The sequence below is a fragment of the Pseudorasbora parva genome, chromosome 11 (assembly GCF_024679245.1).
Source record: "Pseudorasbora parva isolate DD20220531a chromosome 11, ASM2467924v1, whole genome shotgun sequence".
Classification (NCBI taxonomy): domain Eukaryota; kingdom Metazoa; phylum Chordata; class Actinopteri; order Cypriniformes; family Gobionidae; genus Pseudorasbora; species Pseudorasbora parva.
Genome location: NC_090182.1, coordinates 44,967,368 through 44,988,036, shown reverse-complemented (window position 1 = coordinate 44,988,036; position 20,669 = coordinate 44,967,368). Strand labels below are relative to the sequence as shown.

The window sequence follows — 20,669 nt, the reverse complement described above, 5'->3', positions numbered from 1 at the left end:
ACTCCGAAATGTCATCATTGCATTAAAAATGACATAATTAAGCGAATGACACTTAATGACAGTTGTCATAAACATGCATAAAAACTCCTTCATATTCATGACACGTGTCATGTCATGATTATGAAGGTGTCATGTCAGTCTTATGCACACCCCTTCAAGTAAAGTGTTACCAAAAATCTATTATTAAAAATTAACACGGGTTGAATTAAAATGTGTTGTTGTGCTCCTTGTGCTGCACATTATCCTGCTGAAAGAGCCACAGCCACCAGGGAATACCGTTTCCATGAAAGGCATGGTCTGCAACAATGCTTAGGTCTTTTGAGACGTTAAACCGAGGTCCTGACTCTCTGTGTTCATTAAAAATCCCATGGCACTTATTGTAAAGAGTAGGGGTGTAACCCCGGTGTCCTGGCCAAATTCCCTCGATTGGCCCTTACCAATCATGGCCTCCTAATAATCCCCATCCACTGAATTGGCTCCATCACCCTCTCTCCTCTCCATCTATCGCTGGTGTGTGGTGAGCGCACTGGCACCGTTGTACTGTGGCTGAAGTCATATCATCCAAGTGGATGCTGTACACTGGTGGTGGTTGAGGAGAGACCCCTGACATGAGTGTAAAGCACTTGGGTGTACAAATGTACATAATGAAAAATCATAAATAATAAACTCATTAAATTTAAATTTATCAAATAGATAGATACAGATTAAACAGATAATAGTAAAATAGTATCAACAGATTTTGCTCTGGTACCAAAATTGGTTCAGATAACCATAAAATTGTATTGGTACTGACTACTGGAATTTTGGTATCATGAAATCCCTAGTCAAAGTAACATCCACATGAAGGACCCAAGGTTTCCCAGCAGAACATTGCCCAAAGCATCACATTGCCTCCGCCGGCTCGCCTTCTTCCCATAGTGCATCCTGGGGCCATGTGTTCCCCAGGTAAACGACACACAAACACCCGGCAAGCCACGTGATTTAAAAGAAAACGTGATTCCTCAGACCAGGCCACCTTCTTCCATTGCTCCATGGTCCAGTTCTGATGCTCATGTGCCACTGTTGGTGCTTTTGGCAGAACAGGGGTCAGCATGGGCACCCTGAATGATCTGCGGCTATGCCACCCCATACGATGCTCTGTGTATTCTGACACCTTTCTATCAGAACCAGCATTAATATCCAATTTGAGCTCCAGTAGCTCGTCTGTTTGATCGGACCACACGGGCCAGCCTTCGCTCCCCACGTGCATCAATGAGCCTTGGCCGCCCATGACCCTGTGGCCGGTTCTCCACTGTTCCTTCCTTGGAGCACTTTTGATAGATACTGACCACTGCAGACCGGGAACAGCCCACAAGAGCTGCAGTTTAGGAGATGCTCTGACCCAGTCGTCTAGCCATTTTTGGCCCTTGTCAAACTCGCTCAAATCCTTACGCTTGCCCATTTTCCCTGCTTCTAACACATCAACTCTGAGGACAAAATGTTCACTTGCTGCCTAATATATCTCCCCCAACAACAGGTGCTGTGATGAAGAGATCATCAGTGTTATTCACTTCACCTGCGCAGTGGTCATTATGTTATGCCTGATCGGTGTATACTTGTATTCAGCAGGGATGCATTGAATCAAAAGTGATAGTAAAGACATTTGTGATGTTAATTTTTTTATTTATTTCAAATAAATACTGTTCTTTTGAACATTCAACTTTCTATTCATCATAGTGTATCAAATGTGTATCAAAATCAGTATGAAGCAATAATCATATGATACCAACAATCAATATGATAATAATCATCAATGTTTGTTGATCATCAGATCCTCATATGAGAATGATTAGTGAAGGATCATGTGACACTGAAGACTGGAGTAATGATGATAAAATCAGCTTTGATCACAAGAATAAATTATACTTTACATTATATTCATATAAAAACAGCTGCTTTAAATTTTAATGACACAATATTGCTGTTTTTACTATATTTTGACATTTAAAAAAATCAACCTAAAATTTTGGACAGTACATATTTGATTGCATTGAATTATTTTTTATTTAGAAAATGGTCAGTGATGTTTGATATTTCTGGTCTCTTAAAAAGGTTATAACCTTCCTGATTTCACAGGTGTAAAATGCAGTTCAATTCAATCCAAAAGTTTTATTGTCTGTCCCCACAGGGGTAGAAATTTGTCTTTAGACAAGGGATCAACAAACAATAAAAAATAAATAAAAAATAAACAAATTATATGACATTAAACCCATAAAAACCACAGAAGGAAACAATTTCAGGGATCATTAGCAGCACAACATGAGCAGTCTGCTAGATATGAGGGTAAGATGAGTCGCCCCCCCCCCACACACACACACACACACCAAACATTAATTCCATGGTGAATCTAAAAACTTTCTGTATTTGAAAGTTTCTGACTTCTAATTATGAGCTCTATCATTACTAGGGGTGTGCATTGGCACTGCCTTCACGATTCGATTCGATTACGATTCACCAGGTAACGATTCGATTCAATTCGATTCTACGATGCATTGTGATGCATCAAAATTCTACTGCACACAAAGCAAATTTTTCATCAGTCATGAGGCAATACAAGCAGATATTAAACAACAGATTGTATTGGCTGCTATGTGTCTCCTGTATCTTTGACATAAAAGTTATTAAATAAAATAAAATGTAATTAAATAAAATTAAATAAAATGCAATTAACCCTTAAATGCATGACTGTTTCACCAAACATTCTTACATATTCAGGTCGTTAGCGACCCGGATCTATATTTAACATGGATAGACCTCTACCTGTCGTGATAATATATAAAACTCCTGATGTTAGAGTAACAGCTACAGAAGAATAAAATAAAACCTATTTCGTTACCTTTTGGAGCTTGGAAGGATTCAGTTTGAGCAGATGTTTAATACCATCATCATATGACCTCGTCAGAGTTTACCAGTAGATTCAGCATCTGCGTCATATTCGCGATCTCCAGCATATTCTCCAAACTCATTTTCAACGTCTTCAAAATCAATATTTTGATCACTGACAGCTTCTTGACCACATCCATCATCAAGAGACAGTGACACTAACATATGATTGTGTTTAGTACTTGCTCTCTGAAGTAAATCACTAACCCATTTCAAGTTTTGCAGATTATAATTATTGTTTCGTTTTCTGTCAGAGGTAACTATGAGTGAAACGTCACTTCATCATTGGGTATCAGACATTGCCACCTTGTGGAATAAAGGGGAATTGCACATAATCGATTATGGCACTTTGCTGCATCGATGCTGAATCTTTCATGCCCCGCATCGCGATGCATCGCCGAATCGAATATTGTTGACACCCCTAATCATTACATGAATTCCTTACAAGTCAAACTCTTATGTGCACAGAGCGGATCATGTGATCGAGTCGGTCCAGAGTCACGACAGCGCAGAGCGGATCATGTGATCGAGTCGGTCCAGAGTCACGACAGCGCAGAGCGGATCATGTGATCGAGTCGGTCCAGAGACACGACAGCGCAGAGCGGATCATGTGATCGAGTCGGTCCAGAGTCACGACAGCACAGAGCGGATCATGTGATCGAGTCGGTCCAGAGTCACGACAGCGCAGAGCGGATCATGTGATCGAGTCGGTCCAGAGACACGACAGCACAGAGCGGATCATGTGATCGAGTCAGTCCAGAGTCACGACAGCACAGAGCGGATCATGTGATCAAGTCGGTCCAGAGTCACGACAGCACAGAGCGGATCATGTGATCGAGTCGGTCCAGAGTCACGACAGCACAGAGCGGATCATGTGATCGAGTTGGCCCAGAGTCACGACAGCACAGAGCGGATCATGTGATCGAGTCGGTCCAGAGTCACGACAGCACAGAGCGGATCATGTGAACGAGTCGGTCCAGAGTCACGACAGCAGAGCGGATCATGTGATCGAGTCGGTCCAGAGTCACGACAGCACAGAGCGGATCATGTGATCGAGTCGGTCAAGAGACACGACAGCACAGAGCGGATCATGTGATCGAGTCGGTCCAGAGTCACGACAGCACAGAGCGGATCATGTGATCGAGTCGGTCCAGAGACACGACAGCACAGAGCGGATCATGTGATCGAGTCGGTCCAGAGTCACGACAGCAGAGAGCGGATCATGTGATCAAGTCGGTCCAGAGTCACGACAGCACAGAGCGGATCATGTGATCGAATCGGTCCAGAGACACGACAGCACAGAGCGGATCATGTGATCGAGTCGGTCCAGAGTCACGACAGCACAGAGCGGATCATGTGATCAAGTCGGTCCAGAGTCACGACAGCACAGAGCGGATCATGTGATCAAGTCGGTCCAGAGTCACGACAGCACAGAGCGGATCATGTGATCGAGTCGGTCCAGAGTCACGACAGCACAGAGGGAATCATTTGATCGAGTCGGTCCAGAGTCACGACAGCACAGAGCGGATCATGTGATCGAGTCGGCCCAGAGTCACGACAGCACAGAGCGGATCATGTGATCGAGTCGGTCCAAAGTCACGACAGCACAGAGCGGATCATGTGATCGAGTCGGTCCAAAGTCACGACAGCACAGAGCGGATCATGTGATCGAGTCGGTCCAGAGTCACGACAGCACAGAGCGGATCATGTGATCGAGTCGGTCCAGAGTCACGACAGCACAGAGCGGATCATGTGATCGAGTCGGTCCAGAGACACGACAGCACAGAGCGGATCATGTGATCGAGTCGGTCCAGACTCACGACAGCACAGAGCGGATCATGTGATCGAGTCGGTCCAGAGTCACGACAGCACAGAGCGGATCATGTGATCGAGTCGGTCCAGAGTCACGACAGCACAGAGCGGATCATGTGATCGAGTCGGTCCAGAGTCACGACAGCACAGAGCGGATCATGTGATCGAGTCGGTCCAGAGTCACGACAGCACAGAGCGGATCATGTGATCGAGTCGGTCCAGAGTCACGACAGCACAGAGCGGATCATGTGATCGAGTCGGCCCAGAGTCACGACAGCACAGAGCGGATCATGTGATCGAGTCGGTCCAGAGTCACGACAGCACAGAGCGGATCATGTGAACGAGTCGGTCCAGAGTCACGACAGCAGAGCAGATCATGTGATCAAATCGGTCCAGAGTCACGACAGCACAGAGCGGATCATGTGATCGAGTCGGTCCAGAGACACGACAGCACAGAGCGGATCATGTGATCGAGTCGGTCCAGAGTCACGACAGCACAGAGCGGATCATGTGATCTAGTCGGTCCAGAGTCACGACAGCACAGAGCGGATCATGTGATCGAGTCGGTCCAGAGACACGACAGCACAGAGCGGATCATGTGATCGAGTCGGTCCAGAGTCACGACAGCACAGAGCGGATCATGTGATCAAGTCGGTCCAGAGTCACGACAGCACAGAGCGGATCATGTGATCTAGTCGGTCCAGAGTCACGACAGCACAGAGCGGATCATGTGATCGAGTCGGTCCAGAGTCACGACAGCACAGAGCGAATCATTTGATCGAGTCGGTCCAGAGTCACGACAGCACAGAGCGGATCATGTGATCGAGTCGGCCCAGAGTCACGACAGCACAGAGCGGATCATGTGATCGAGTCGGTCCAAAGTCACGACAGCACAGAGCGGATCATGTGATCGAGTCGGTCCAAAGTCACGACAGCACAGAGCGGATCATGTGATCGAGTCGGTCCAGAGTCACGACAGCACAGAGCGGATCATGTGATCGAGTCGGTCCAGAGTCACGACAGCACAGAGCGGATCATGTGATCGAGTCGGTCCAGAGACACGACAGCACAGAGCGGATCATGTGATCGAGTCGGTCCAGACTCACGACAGCACAGAGCGGATCATGTGATCGAGTCGGTCCAGAGTCACGACAGCACAGAGCGGATCATGTGATCGAGTCGGTCCAGAGTCACGACAGCACAGAGCGGATCATGTGATCTAGTCGGTCCAGAGTCACGACAGCACAGAGCGGATCATGTGATCGAGTCGGTCAAGAGACACGACAGCACAGAGCGGATCATGTGATCGAGTCGGTCCAGAGTCACGACAGCACAGAGCGGATCATGTGATCAAGTCGGTCCAGAGTCACGACAGCACAGAGCGGATCATGTGATCTAGTCGGTCCAGAGTCACGACAGCACAGAGCGGATCATGTGATCGAGTCGGTCCAGAGTCACGACAGCACAGAGCGAATCATTTGATCGAGTCGGTCCAGAGTCACGACAGCACAGAGCGGATCATGTGATCGAGTCGGCCCAGAGTCACGACATCACAGAGAGGATCATGTGATCGAGTCGGTCCAAAGTCACGACAGCACAGAGCGGATCATGTGATCGAGTCGGTCCAAAGTCACGACAGCACAGAGCGGATCATGTGATCGAGTCGGTCCAGAGTCACGACAGCACAGAGCGGATCATGTGATCGAGTCGGTCCAGACTCACGACAGCACAGAGCGGATCATGTGATCGAGTCGGTCCAGAGTCACGACAGCACACTAGCGGATCATGTAATCGAGTCGGTCCAGAGTCACGACAGCACAGAGCGGATCATGTGATCGAGTCGGTCCAGAGTCACGACAGCACAGAGCGGATCATGTGATCGAGTCGGTCCAGAGTCACGACAGCACAGGGCGGATCATGTGATCGAGTCGGTCCAGAGTCACGACAGCACAGGGCGGATCATGTGATCGAGTCGGTCCAGAGTCACAACAGCACAGGGCGGATCATGTGATCGAGTCGGTCCAGAGTCACGACAGCACAGAGCGGATCATTTGATCGAGTCGGTCCAGAGTCACGACAGCACAGAGCGGATCATGTGATCTAGTCGGTCCAGAGTCACGACAGCACAGAGCGGATCATGTGATCGAGTCGGTCCATAGTCACGACAGCACAGAGCGGATCACGTGATCGAGTCAGTCCAGAGTCACTACAGCTCAGAGCGGATCATTTGATCGAGTCGGTCCGGATTCACGACAGCACAGAGCGGATCATGTGATCGAGTCGGTCCAGAGTCACGACAGCACAGAGCGGATCACGTGATCGAGTCGGTCCAGAGTCACGACAGCTCAGAGCGGATCATGTGATTGAGTCGGACCAGAGTCACGACAGCACAGAGCGGATCATGTGATTGAGTCGGTCCAGAGTCACGACAGCACAGAGCGGATCATGTGATTGAGTCGGTCCAGAGTCACGACAGCACAGAGCGGATCATGTGATCGAGTCGGTCCAGAGACTCGACAGCACAGAGCGGATCATGTGATTGAGTCGGTCCAGAGTCACGACAGCACAGAGCGGATCATGTGATCTAGTCGGTCCAGAGTCACGACAGCACAGGGCGGATCATGTGATCGAGTCGGTCCAGAGTCACAACAGCACAGGGCGGATCATGTGATCGAGTCGGTCCAGAGTCACGACAGCACAGAGCGGATCATTTGATCGAGTCGGTCCAGAGTCACGACAGCACAGAGCGGATCATGTGATCTAGTCGGTCCAGAGTCACGACAGCACAGAGCGGATCATGTGATCGAGTCGGTCCATAGTCACGACAGCACAGAGCGGATCACGTGATCGAGTCAGTCCAGAGTCACTACAGCTCAGAGCGGATCATTTGATCGAGTCGGTCCGGATTCACGACAGCACAGAGCGGATCATGTGATCGAGTCGGTCCAGAGTCACGACAGCACAGAGCGGATCACGTGATCGAGTCGGTCCAGAGTCACGACAGCTCAGAGCGGATCATGTGATTGAGTCGGACCAGAGTCACGACAGCACAGAGCGGATCATGTGATCGAGTCGGTCAAGAGACACGACAGCACAGAGCGGATCATGTGATCGAGTCGGTCCAGAGTCACGACAGCACAGAGCGGATCATGTGATCAAGTCGGTCCAGAGTCACGACAGCACAGAGCGGATCATGTGATCTAGTCGGTCCAGAGTCACGACAGCACAGAGCGGATCATGTGATCGAGTCGGTCCAGAGTCACGACAGCACAGAGCGAATCATTTGATCGAGTCGGTCCAGAGTCACGACAGCACAGAGCGGATCATGTGATCGAGTCGGCCCAGAGTCACGACATCACAGAGAGGATCATGTGATCGAGTCGGTCCAAAGTCACGACAGCACAGAGCGGATCATGTGATCGAGTCGGTCCAAAGTCACGACAGCACAGAGCGGATCATGTGATCGAGTCGGTCCAGAGTCACGACAGCACAGAGCGGATCATGTGATCGAGTCGGTCCAGACTCACGACAGCACAGAGCGGATCATGTGATCGAGTCGGTCCAGAGTCACGACAGCACACTAGCGGATCATGTAATCGAGTCGGTCCAGAGTCACGACAGCACAGAGCGGATCATGTGATCGAGTCGGTCCAGAGTCACGACAGCACAGAGCGGATCATGTGATCGAGTCGGTCCAGAGTCACGACAGCACAGGGCGGATCATGTGATCGAGTCGGTCCAGAGTCACGACAGCACAGGGCGGATCATGTGATCGAGTCGGTCCAGAGTCACAACAGCACAGGGCGGATCATGTGATCGAGTCGGTCCAGAGTCACGACAGCACAGAGCGGATCATTTGATCGAGTCGGTCCAGAGTCACGACAGCACAGAGCGGATCATGTGATCTAGTCGGTCCAGAGTCACGACAGCACAGAGCGGATCATGTGATCGAGTCGGTCCATAGTCACGACAGCACAGAGCGGATCACGTGATCGAGTCAGTCCAGAGTCACTACAGCTCAGAGCGGATCATTTGATCGAGTCGGTCCGGATTCACGACAGCACAGAGCGGATCATGTGATCGAGTCGGTCCAGAGTCACGACAGCACAGAGCGGATCACGTGATCGAGTCGGTCCAGAGTCACGACAGCTCAGAGCGGATCATGTGATTGAGTCGGACCAGAGTCACGACAGCACAGAGCGGATCATGTGATTGAGTCGGTCCAGAGTCACGACAGCACAGAGCGGATCATGTGATTGAGTCGGTCCAGAGTCACGACAGCACAGAGCGGATCATGTGATCGAGTCGGTCCAGAGACTCGACAGCACAGAGCGGATCATGTGATTGAGTCGGTCCAGAGTCACGACAGCACAGAGCGGATCATGTGATCTAGTCGGTCCAGAGTCACGACAGCACAGGGCGGATCATGTGATCGAGTCGGTCCAGAGTCACAACAGCACAGGGCGGATCATGTGATCGAGTCGGTCCAGAGTCACGACAGCACAGAGCGGATCATTTGATCGAGTCGGTCCAGAGTCACGACAGCACAGAGCGGATCATGTGATCTAGTCGGTCCAGAGTCACGACAGCACAGAGCGGATCATGTGATCGAGTCGGTCCATAGTCACGACAGCACAGAGCGGATCACGTGATCGAGTCAGTCCAGAGTCACTACAGCTCAGAGCGGATCATTTGATCGAGTCGGTCCGGATTCACGACAGCACAGAGCGGATCATGTGATCGAGTCGGTCCAGAGTCACGACAGCACAGAGCGGATCACGTGATCGAGTCGGTCCAGAGTCACGACAGCTCAGAGCGGATCATGTGATTGAGTCGGACCAGAGTCACGACAGCACAGAGCGGATCATGTGATTGAGTCGGTCCAGAGTCACGACAGCACAGAGCGGATCATGTGATTGAGTCGGTCCAGAGTCACGACAGCACAGAGCGGATCATGTGATCGAGTCGGTCCAGAGACTCGACAGCACAGAGCGGATCATGTGATTGAGTCGGTCCAGAGTCACGACAGCACAGAGCGGATCATGTGATCTAGTCGGTCCAGAGTCACGACAGCACAGAGCGGATCATGTGATCGAGTCGGTCCAGAGTCACGACAGCACAGAGCGGATCATGTGATCGAGTCGGTCCAGAGTCACGACAGCACAGAGCGGATAATGTGATCAAGTCGGTCCAGAGACACGACAGCACAGAGCGGATCATGTGATCGAGTCGGTCCAGAGTCACGACAGCACAGAGCGGATCATGTGATCGAGTCGGTCCAGAGTCATGACAGCACAGAGCGGATCATGTGATCTAGTCGGTCCAGAGTCACGACAGCACAGGGCGAATCATGTGATCGAGTCGGTCCAGAGTCACGACAGCACAGAGCGGATCATGTGATCTAGTCGGTCCAGAGTCACGACAGCACAGAGCGGATCATGTGATCGAGTCGGTCCAGAGTCAAGACAGCACAGAGCGGATCATGTGATCGAGTCGGTCCAGAGTCACGACAGCACAGAGCGGATCATGTGATCGAGTCGGTCCAGAGTCACGACAGCACAGAGCGGATCACGTGATCGAGTCGGTCCAGAGTCACGACAGCACAGAGCGGATCATGTGATCGAGTCGGTCCAGAGTCACGACAGCACAGAGCGGATCGTGTGATGGAGTCGGTCCAGAGTCACGACAGCACAGAGCGGATCATGTGATGGAGTCGGTCCAGAGTCACGACAGCACAGAGCGGATCATGTGATCAAGTTGCGCAGACCAGAAAACGTATCGGACGCTTTGTTATAAAGTGATATAGAGGAGATTAGGCATTAGAAACAGCACTGGTGAATTAAAGAGAAAAGAGCACTGCCATGCAACAACATCAATTACACACTTCTCAAACTACACACCCTCTGCATGGTTATGATCACAGTTTTGCTTTAGTAACAGTTTCATATTAAATCTTACAGGTGAATTTAGTAGACTGTTGTTGGCATAAGCAGTCAAATGCGCCTCTGAATGAGCTGTGATATAAACAAAACCCTATTGGCTGTTTAAAACAAGGGGTGGAGCTGCTCGATATGCCCCGCCCTGACTTCCTGTTTAAGTGGAAATTACGCCAACACACTGAATAATTTCAAGGCACTTCAGTGGAAATTCACCTAACTGTCCTTTACCTATTTACCTAGCAGACCATTATTATATAATTGTGTTGAATGTGCCATTGTTTTTTAGGCCACAACCCCAGGACATCTAAGTGGTTTCATGAATCACCTCAGTCTTGCCTGCAGCTGTAAATTCACTGTGTGATTGTTTTTCATGTGGGTTTGAAATCCCGCAGCCAGCGTTCAGTTTAGTTAGCAGGTCAGTGTGACGCCCGGCCAAGCTTCCTACAGATTCAGACCAGACCGGTGTGAATTTATTAACCTCCTCTCCGGCTCCCACTGAACTCCAGACGTGCATCCAGGCTGGGAAATTGGCTGGACTCCCTGTTCTTCCAGCTTCAGCAATGCATCTAATCCTGGCTTTGGTTACCACAGTAAACTATGAACAATTCTTCTTAGCTGGGCTTTCATTCAAAGTCTTTTTATAGGAGTGCATCTTTTTCAGGGAAAACAAAAGTCACATTGCTGTTTGTATAACGCAATCATAATCATTGATTCATCAAGTTTTCATTTAGTCACGCCCTCAGGTATGAAGTTATTACACAATAAAAGCTTTAGCCAATAAAAATTCCCATAAAAAATCCCCAATAAAAATTCTCCCATTTAGCTCATCAGACAGACATTAATACATTTCTGAGAAACTATCAAAACATTATTGAAATTAAAAATAAAACATGAAATCTGGTCACCTGTAGATCATTTTAGTTTTTGATAATGGTCCAGATCACGAGATTATGGAGGAGGAAATGGATGGTTGAAATCACATTGATTGTCACTCGCGTACATGATCATCGATTTGCCTATGATTTGGGGCATTTGACTGTGATTTCAAAAAACCTGCCGGCAAGTCAAAATCGGGGCTAAAATCGGGCAGTGTGAACTCAGTATTAATGTAGTGCTGCATTACTTCCTACATAGTTACTTATTAATGACCGACCATTATTCTAAAGTTTTACCCGATTATGTAATAGTTTGATGTCACATCACGTGTTGCAACTATAATCATAACCTTGTTTTATTTTTATTAATTGCATAGTCCTGTTGTCTGTTATATGAGCAAATGGGTTAATGATGACAGAATTGTCATTTTTGGGGTGAACAATCACTGTAACCACCTATTACGATTATTTTTTGTGCTCTGTTGCTCTTGCATGCAATATTTTCTCTCTGAACACTGATGTATGCGCAGCCAGAGAGAGAATGAGAGCGGTAGTGGAGGAAATCCTGCCATCATCCCATGAGAAATGATTCCTGATGCACTTTCTGGGACCAGAAGCTGGTGATATACTGTCATACTGTAATTATGGGATGCATGGAGCATGACCTGCGAGACGGATGGTGAAAGTGGAGGGAAGGTATGAATGAATTAATGTGTGGAGTAAAGGGAGGAAAAATGGAGTTCTGGTGAGTTAAAAAGGAAATGATGTGTCTATATGCAGGTGTAAATGTCTATCTGTGTGATTGATTGGAGATTCTTTATGTGTGTTTTTATTTTTATTATTATTATTTTTTTTTTATAATCTCTAATTTTGAAACATTATCTGTGTAAATTACATGCTAAAAATGGTTTTACGTTAGAATGTGTTCAGAGCTCTCCAGAATTAATTTGCATTCACTTTCAACGTCGTTACGTTTATCATGTTGGTGTAGTAGTCAATATAGGCTGCATTCCCTGGGCTCCAGTTCGCTCAGCCCTACAGTGCTGTAATGTAAGACTGGTTCCCTGGTTCCATATGTTAAAAAAAAGTTAATATTTTGCAAATCATCATCGTCAGATTTTATGGTTCGGGGCTCTGAAAATATCGCCCGTAGTACCAAGATTAGAGCACTGCACCTGCTGCAGCATGGGACATTTAATTAGCATGGCGGTGGCGACAACGAGTACCACTACTGTAGTCGTGGGAGTTGAGCTAGCCCCAAATTCAGTCAAATCTCCAAACCTGTATCCATTAGAAAGAAGAACATTAGTGGAAGAACTCGGACCAGACAAGCCAGAAGTGAATATATCCCAACAGACGCTAGAAAAGGAGAAATTCAGAGCAAAAGGCTTGGATAACTATCTGTGGTTACGCCAATGTAATCTTTTGCTTGCCTTGCTACTGTTTAAAACAAGTGCTTATGATAGCTTGTGGACACAGACAGGGGTGACAGACCTGAAACATATGTCAGAACACATTAAGAAACATGAGCGGGCAAGAGTGCATATGGACAAATCTTTCTCTTTCTCTAGTATCAACACTGTAAAAAAAATGTTTTGTCTCCAATTGAAAATTTTCTAGTAACTGATCACATCGAAATTTTTCAGTTGGCCAAATTGAATTTCTGTGAATTTATGAAATTTAATTCACAGAAATTCAATTTAGCCAAATGATAAATTCAGATGTGAACAGTTACTAGAAAAATTTCAATTGGAGACCTGATTTTTTTATTACAGTGAATCACAGACTGTTGTCCATTATCCAACTGTCAATTTGTCTACAGCTGGGGATTGATTTAAAACTAGATTGTTGTATTCCCCATTATAATTTATCGTTTTGCATTTGCATTTTTTCTATCTGGACAAGGAGCATAATAAACATGCAACTTGGTCATTATCATTCAACTGTTGATTTCTACATGGCAGTTCAATTACAGATTACACAATCGCTATGAAAGGTTTTTCAATACTTTAAACAAATTTACAATTTTTTCAATTTTGGAATAAGCGTTGTGAAGAAAATGTGGAAACACATTCTGGACGCACTAACACTGGTGTCATGTTCAGCATGAGTTGTTGATGAAGCTCTTTTATGTAACATCAGCTTTGCATTAATAGCGGAACATTTATATTTATATTAAACTCTTCTAATACTGACTTTGTTGGGGACACTTTTACTTTAGGACTCTATTTCACACATTCTGTGTATCATCTGACAGGGAAGGAGTTTCTGTTTACAGTTTTTTACAATCACTATGATAAGTTTTTCTATACTTTTAACAAATTTCCCTTAACGTAATGTCTCTTAAACTCTTAACTCAGGACAGCATCTGTCTGCGTAGGCTATAAACACGTTTATTGTTGCTATTACACAACTGCATATATTTAACACAAATTTAAAATGCTTGAAGCCTTGAACTTATTTCTCACCCAAGCTCAACCAAGACCAAAATGATGTTATTTTTACTGCCAAATGTACCAGTGCTTTATGTTAACTGTATGTCAGCACTATGTTCTAAACCTAACCTTATAGGCTAAAGTCAAGATAGATAGCGGTTCATATTGTGAATTAAAAGACAAATATATCCCTTGTATTTTATTATTTCTTTTACTGAGAAACAGTTGATCTAAGTTATGCAAAATATATAAATCACAACTGATTCCCATCTAGGAATTGTTCAGGTGTTGATGTTCTTTTATTCACATGAACATATACTGTACAGTAAAAGAGAGCCTTTTAAGGCTGATCTTGTGTGGAAAAGGAACAGTATAGAGCAACACAAAGAAAGTAAGAAAAATGCCTGCATGAGGGAGAGGAAGATGAGTACCAGGACAAGGCAGAGGAGTGGGTCGAGGACAAGGGAGAGGGATGCCTGGATGAGGAGGAGTTAGAATGCATGGTGGCGCTCAAAGAAGGGCCAGAATTAGGGTAGCTGATGAAATAAGAGCTACTGTCAAAGACCATAGGCTATCATACAGAGAGGCTGGTGAACGGGTACAGCCAAATCTCAGCCAGGACACAGTGCCATCCATCCAGAATTTTCACAAAAAAGGGCCTCTCCTACTGCAAAGTCTAAATACGTTTACCATGTATTATAGTGACTGCACTGTAAAAAAAAAAATCAGGTCTCCAATTGAACATTTTCTAGCGACTGATCACATCTAACTTTTTAGTTGGCCAAATTACATTTCATCAATTCACAGAAATTCAATTTGGCCAACTGAAACATTTAGATGTGATCAGTCACAAGAACATTTTCAATTGGAGACCTGAATTTGTTTTACAGAGTGTATGCCTCTGGTCTCTAATATGTAACTGTATTCTGTCGATATATAAGGATTCAACGTCTGCCTCTATCAGGAAAGCTCCTGAATGAAGAACAGGGACTGCTGATAATGAAATAAAACTGAAGGGCATTCTATAAAGCTACTCTGAGACGGGTCATTTATTTTTTGTATCAAATTTATGCAGCAAAATGCATGCATTTACTAAACCCAAAAAAACAAAAATGTGGAGAGGCTTCAAAAGACACACAATCTATGATCAATCAAATATACTGTCTATTGTATAAGGACAGACCTGACACATCAAATAATGCAGTTTCTGTAATTCAGTCTGGTGTTAGTGTTTTAATGACATTGTGCTATGATTGACTGAATTTTCCTGTTGGAAGAGAACATGTGTTAATGTTTGCAGTGTTTTGGTAGACATAGTGTATTATTGTATTTTAAAAATTAGTTTAGTTTACAATTTTATGTTTCAAATTGTGTGTTGTAGGTGTGTTGGTGGATTAAGAGTTTAAGAAATTTGTTACAAGTATTGAAAAAATGGTCATAGAGATTTAAAAAAAAAGAAAAAAAAAGTACTATTGTATTGACTGGTTTCATTTTTTTTTTATTGGTATAGGAGAGGGACATGGCCTCAAATGCACCAGCCTGCAGGAAATAAAAAAAAATGGGGGTAGGACCCCCAGACCCCACTTCAGAAAGAAAAGTCCACTTATTATATTATGAATCAATCATTTTACATTACTGTTTTATTCCCATTCGCTGACATTTATATTTAAATTGGCCATTTTTGGCTGCTGTGCCTTGTAGACTGTGCAAATGCTCTTTTCACGTGAAACCACTGTCAGGTCTAATATAGTGTTTAACTGCTCCATCCATCAATAACAACCTCTTTGTAAAGCCTGAATTACATCGTGGCGCTCAAACTGTCACAAAGGTCACACAGATGTGATTATTACAGGGCTAGATTTAAAACTACACTGTACTCTTTTGTTTCAAAACATGAACATTACACTCTAAAAATGCTGAGTTAAAAACAACCCAAGTTGGGTTGAAAATGCACTAACCCAACAATTGAGTTGTTTTAACCCAATGGTTGAGTTGTTCTTACCCAGTTGTCTTAAGCAACATTTAACCCAACCACTGGGTTAAAACAACTCAACCATTGGGTTAAAACAACTCAATTGTTGGGTTAGTGCATTTTCAACCCAACTTGGGTTGTTTTTAACTCAGCATTTTTTAGAGTGTATAAAGCCTATACTGTCTCATATCTGACACACACACACACACACACACACACACACACACACACACACACACACACACACACACACACACACACACACACACACACACACACACACACACACACACACACACTTCAAAGGCCTCTAAATGATTAACATGGAAAAAAAACTTTATTAAAAAAGCCTTCTGTCTCTGATTGATAGTTTTATAAAGTATTTTTGTGTGTAAGTGTACAAACATCCTCCTTTAGTAAAGTAAACGTAAGAAAAATGTGTGCGCGTGCGTGAGTGCGTGCGTTTGTGTGTGTGTGTGTGTGTGTGTGTGTGCGTTTGTGTGCGTGTGTGTGTGTGTGTGTGTGTGTGTGTGTGTGTGTGTGTGTGTGTGTGTGTGTGTGTGTGTGTGTGTGTGATGGGTAGGGTTAGCATAAGGCGAGATAATATACAGTGTGTACAGTATAATAACCGTTACGCCTACGGAGAGTCCCCACAAAGACAGCGATCCAGGCGTGTGTGAGGGTTTAACGATGGGTTGGACTCCTGCGTGACGTCATGTGATTAGCTCCAGCTCGAGCTCACACATCTCAACACATTTAGTCCAGTGTGGAGCGCGTGTGGAGAACTCGCGTGCGCTTGGAGCGCGTCTGTCAGATCGCGCGCAGCTACTCTGGAATTCTATTTCTCGCGTCAGGACTCGGGATTCGTGCGTATCGAAGTCTTCGCGGGCGCGATGAAGAGCGTTTATCTCGCAAGCATGAGACTATCGCGTCAACAGAGCGAACTGACAGCTCAAGTTTTTATTGTGTCATTATATCAATGCGTCGGTGACACCACCTAACTGGAAACACTAACCTGACTGTCGGGAACATGGACTCAGCATGGATGTAACTCAGTCCAATGCAACGGAGGAGGATGCCAGCGTCAACATTACCTCGAAACAGTGGCCGTACACGGACCCGGCAGCCGCGTTCATCATCCTCGTGGTCTCCATCATCATCCTTCTCACCATCGTTGGGAACGTGCTGGTCATCGTGGCGGTTCTGACCAGCCGTGCGCTCCGCGCGCCACAGAACCTCTTCCTCGTGTCACTCGCGTGCGCGGACATCCTCGTGGCCACTCTAGTGATCCCGTTTTCACTCGCCAACGAGATCATGGGATACTGGTACTTCGGCAGCACCTGGTGCGCCTTTTACCTGGCCCTGGATGTTCTGTTCTGCACGTCGTCCATCGTGCACCTGTGCGCCATCAGTTTGGATAGGTACTGGTCCGTCACCAAGGCGGTGAGCTACAACTTGAAGAGAACGCCAAAGCGCATCAAGTCCATGATCGCGGTGGTGTGGGTCATATCAGCCGTCATCTCATTCCCACCCCTCATCATGACCAAACACAACGAGACGGAGTGCTTAATAAACGACGAGACCTGGTACATCCTCTCCTCGTGCGTGGTGTCGTTCTTTGCGCCTGGGTTCATCATGATCACGGTGTACTGTAAAATCTACCGCGTCGCCAAACAGCGGTCGTCCACGGTTTTCGTGGCCAAGAACGGTCTGGAGAGGCAACCTTCCCAGTCCGAGACGTGCTTCGTGAGGAAAGCTAAGTTTGAGAAGGAGTCTCCGAGCAGCAACAGCTCGGAGAGCAACCAGGGACAGGAGGAGCTGGATGATATCGACCTGGAGGAGAGCGCGACGTCAGACAGCAAACCCAAGAGCTCGCGCTTCTCCAAGTGCAGGCGGGTGGAGGGCGCGCGCTGCGGCGCGCAGAGGACCAGCCGGATCTCCTGGGCTTCCAATCAGGAGCAGAGCAGCAAACAGCTCGCGGCGGTGTCGAAAACCAAAGTGGCTCAGATGCGAGAGAAACGCTTCACCTTCGTTCTGGCTGTGGTCATGGGGGTGTTCGTCCTCTGCTGGTTCCCTTTCTTCTTCACCTACAGTCTCCAGGCCATCTGCAGGGAGAGCTGCGTGCCGCCCGAAGCGCTTTTCAAGCTCTTCTTCTGGATTGGATACTGCAACAGCTCGGTGAATCCCATCATTTACACGATTTTCAACAGGGACTTCAGAAAGGCTTTTAAGAAAATCGTTTGCTTGACGACACAACGCACCTGAGAGACTCGCATTTGGACATTATTGAAATGTACGAATGACAGAAAACAAAGCGCGATCTGCAAACTAATTATGGCCTTTTCCTGATAAGTGTTTCTTCAGCCATGGGCACTCGTTTCAGCACAGTCTTGGAAAACATTTTTGCTACTTTTCAAATGCCGATTAATGCGTGCAAAAAACGTTGTATGTAAAATATTAGGCTACATAAGCGTGCATTCTTAATTAACTAAGAATTAGTGAAATAACCAGGTACACTCAAAAATATTTAAGCCTTTTTTTCCCCCTAAATTTGCATGTCAATTAATAGTAAAATGCCACTGAATTATAATCCTTACTTATTATTCAGATTATGAATTGAGCATCTTAATACAAATTAGAGCTTAATACAACATTTGTATAAATCATAAACTTCAATTTAAAAAATGTGTATTAGTCACATAAACTAAATGTTCCAATCCATCATATGAATGGAAAATTGAAATGCGCAAATCTTGAGAAAAAGAGAGAGAAAGAAAGATTTATTTAGTGTGAGTAATTATTTTAAACTATGATTATATCAATTTTCACACACTGAAGAGTTGGAGAATGTATTCAAAACATGTTTAAAATGTAATTTCCACCACAGAACGCTATTTGTTGTTTCAGAAAAATCTGGTTCAGATGTGCTGTATATACAGTATGTTCCCTGCTAGCAGACAAACTAAACCAAAGAGTGGGAGAAATGTTTGTCTAAAAGTGCCTATAGCTGAAGAAACACTATAATATATGAGTATGAAGTATGAAGTCAGCTCTCAGTATATCTATTGTTTATCATTTAAAATCCAACTAAGCTGTATTTCTTTTAAATATGCCATATGGTATGAATTTCTTTCTAATGCAATGCCGTTCAGACATTTTAAGTGCGACTCTAGTGTTCAAATAATTATTGGTACAACTGATGTACATATTGTTTGTATATATTAAATGAGAAATATCTGACTTACATGCTACCAGTATCAAAACTCCCTGTAAATACATACAATGTATAAATGTAAAAAGAAAAGAAAAAAACTTAAAAAAAATCCAATAAAATGATATTGTACTGTATATTTCCCACACTGCTTAGACTACATACATATAGTATAAACATCAAATGACAGAATTTATTAATCAGTAATTCTGGGGATTTTTTTTCTTTCTTTTTGTTGCTGGTGTTGTGTTTACTAAATGGAAGTACTTGATCATTGATTTCACTCATTAGTAAGAGGTAGAAATAATGTTCCTTTATATGTGGAATCGTTGTTTTGTTTTTTGTTTTTTTCTGGATAATTCCGTGGTAATTGTATTAAAACTTACATTTAGAAATGATTATTATAGGAGACCGGGGTTAGACGTCACAAGGGCTATATCTCAGTAACTGTGATATTATGAGCAAAAGGCCAAGTATAGTTTGTATGTTGATTCAAAACTGCCTTAAATTAGTAAATGTTACAAATGAACAGGTGGACACAATAAAACCAGCTGTGAATTGTGTTTTCAGGTCAGATGATAGGAAAGTTGTCCACTTTTAATGTTGTTTTACTTTTTACAGTTTTTCAATTTCTGTTGACCAAAATGATATATTTTTGTATGTTGCTTTGTACATTTTTACTTTTTCATGAATTGTTTACAGTTTACCTTTGGCTAAAAGCCTATTGTTATAAAAGGTCATCTTTTTTTCTGGGAAATAATGGCATAAATATTCTGTAGCTTTTTTGCACTCCAGATACAGACCTCACCTCAGAAATACTATAGAAATACAGCTAACCCCGGTCTCTTCTGTGTGTGGGAAACAAAAGCTGTGTAAGGGCTGTCAATGGTGTAGCTTTGCTAAAGCTCAATATTAAAGGCTCTTATTGACTTTAAGAAACCTAAATGACTTGTTGGTAACACACACACACACACACACACACACACACACACACACACACACACACACACACACACACACACACACACACACACACACACACACACACACACACAGAGAGAGAGAGGGGGGGGTTTCTAATTCAAGAATGGTAGGCTATAGCTAAAGTAAGAAAGAGTATCTGATGAATGCACACTGTAATCCATCATAGTTTGTATCTTAATCTAAAGTCAGAATATTGCTGCATTCAGGAGTGGCTGGATCTGAGTATTTATCTTAAAAGTGCTGTCAAAAAGAGATGTTTTCCTGAAACTACTCTTATCACAATCTAAAAGCCTTCACAAACAAAACATGCCGTCTAGAAGAGGTTAAAGAAAAGTCAAAATTGGTTCCAGAAAATGAACAATATCCTGCTATAAATATAGATCTGTGTGAAAGGTCATGGCAGGACTGCATCAATGCAATGCATACCACACACCAGCTCCATCAACCAGAACCCAATGCATGGATGATGACCCGGACTCGAGGGGCTGCGGGGCCTCTGACAGTCAGGGGCCTTGAGCT

General features: G+C 45.0%; 1 protein-coding gene across 1 annotated transcript; it reads left to right on the top strand.

Moving 5' to 3' along the window:
• The first annotated feature begins 16,674 nt into the window (after positions 1-16,674).
• Positions 16,675-20,053, top strand: adra2da (adrenergic, alpha-2D-, receptor a). The gene has a single exon (XM_067456699.1). The coding sequence runs from the start codon at positions 16,997-16,999 to the stop codon at positions 18,218-18,220; it is 1,224 nt and encodes a 407-aa protein (XP_067312800.1). The 5' UTR covers positions 16,675-16,996; the 3' UTR covers positions 18,221-20,053.
• The last annotated feature ends 616 nt before the right edge of the window (positions 20,054-20,669 follow it).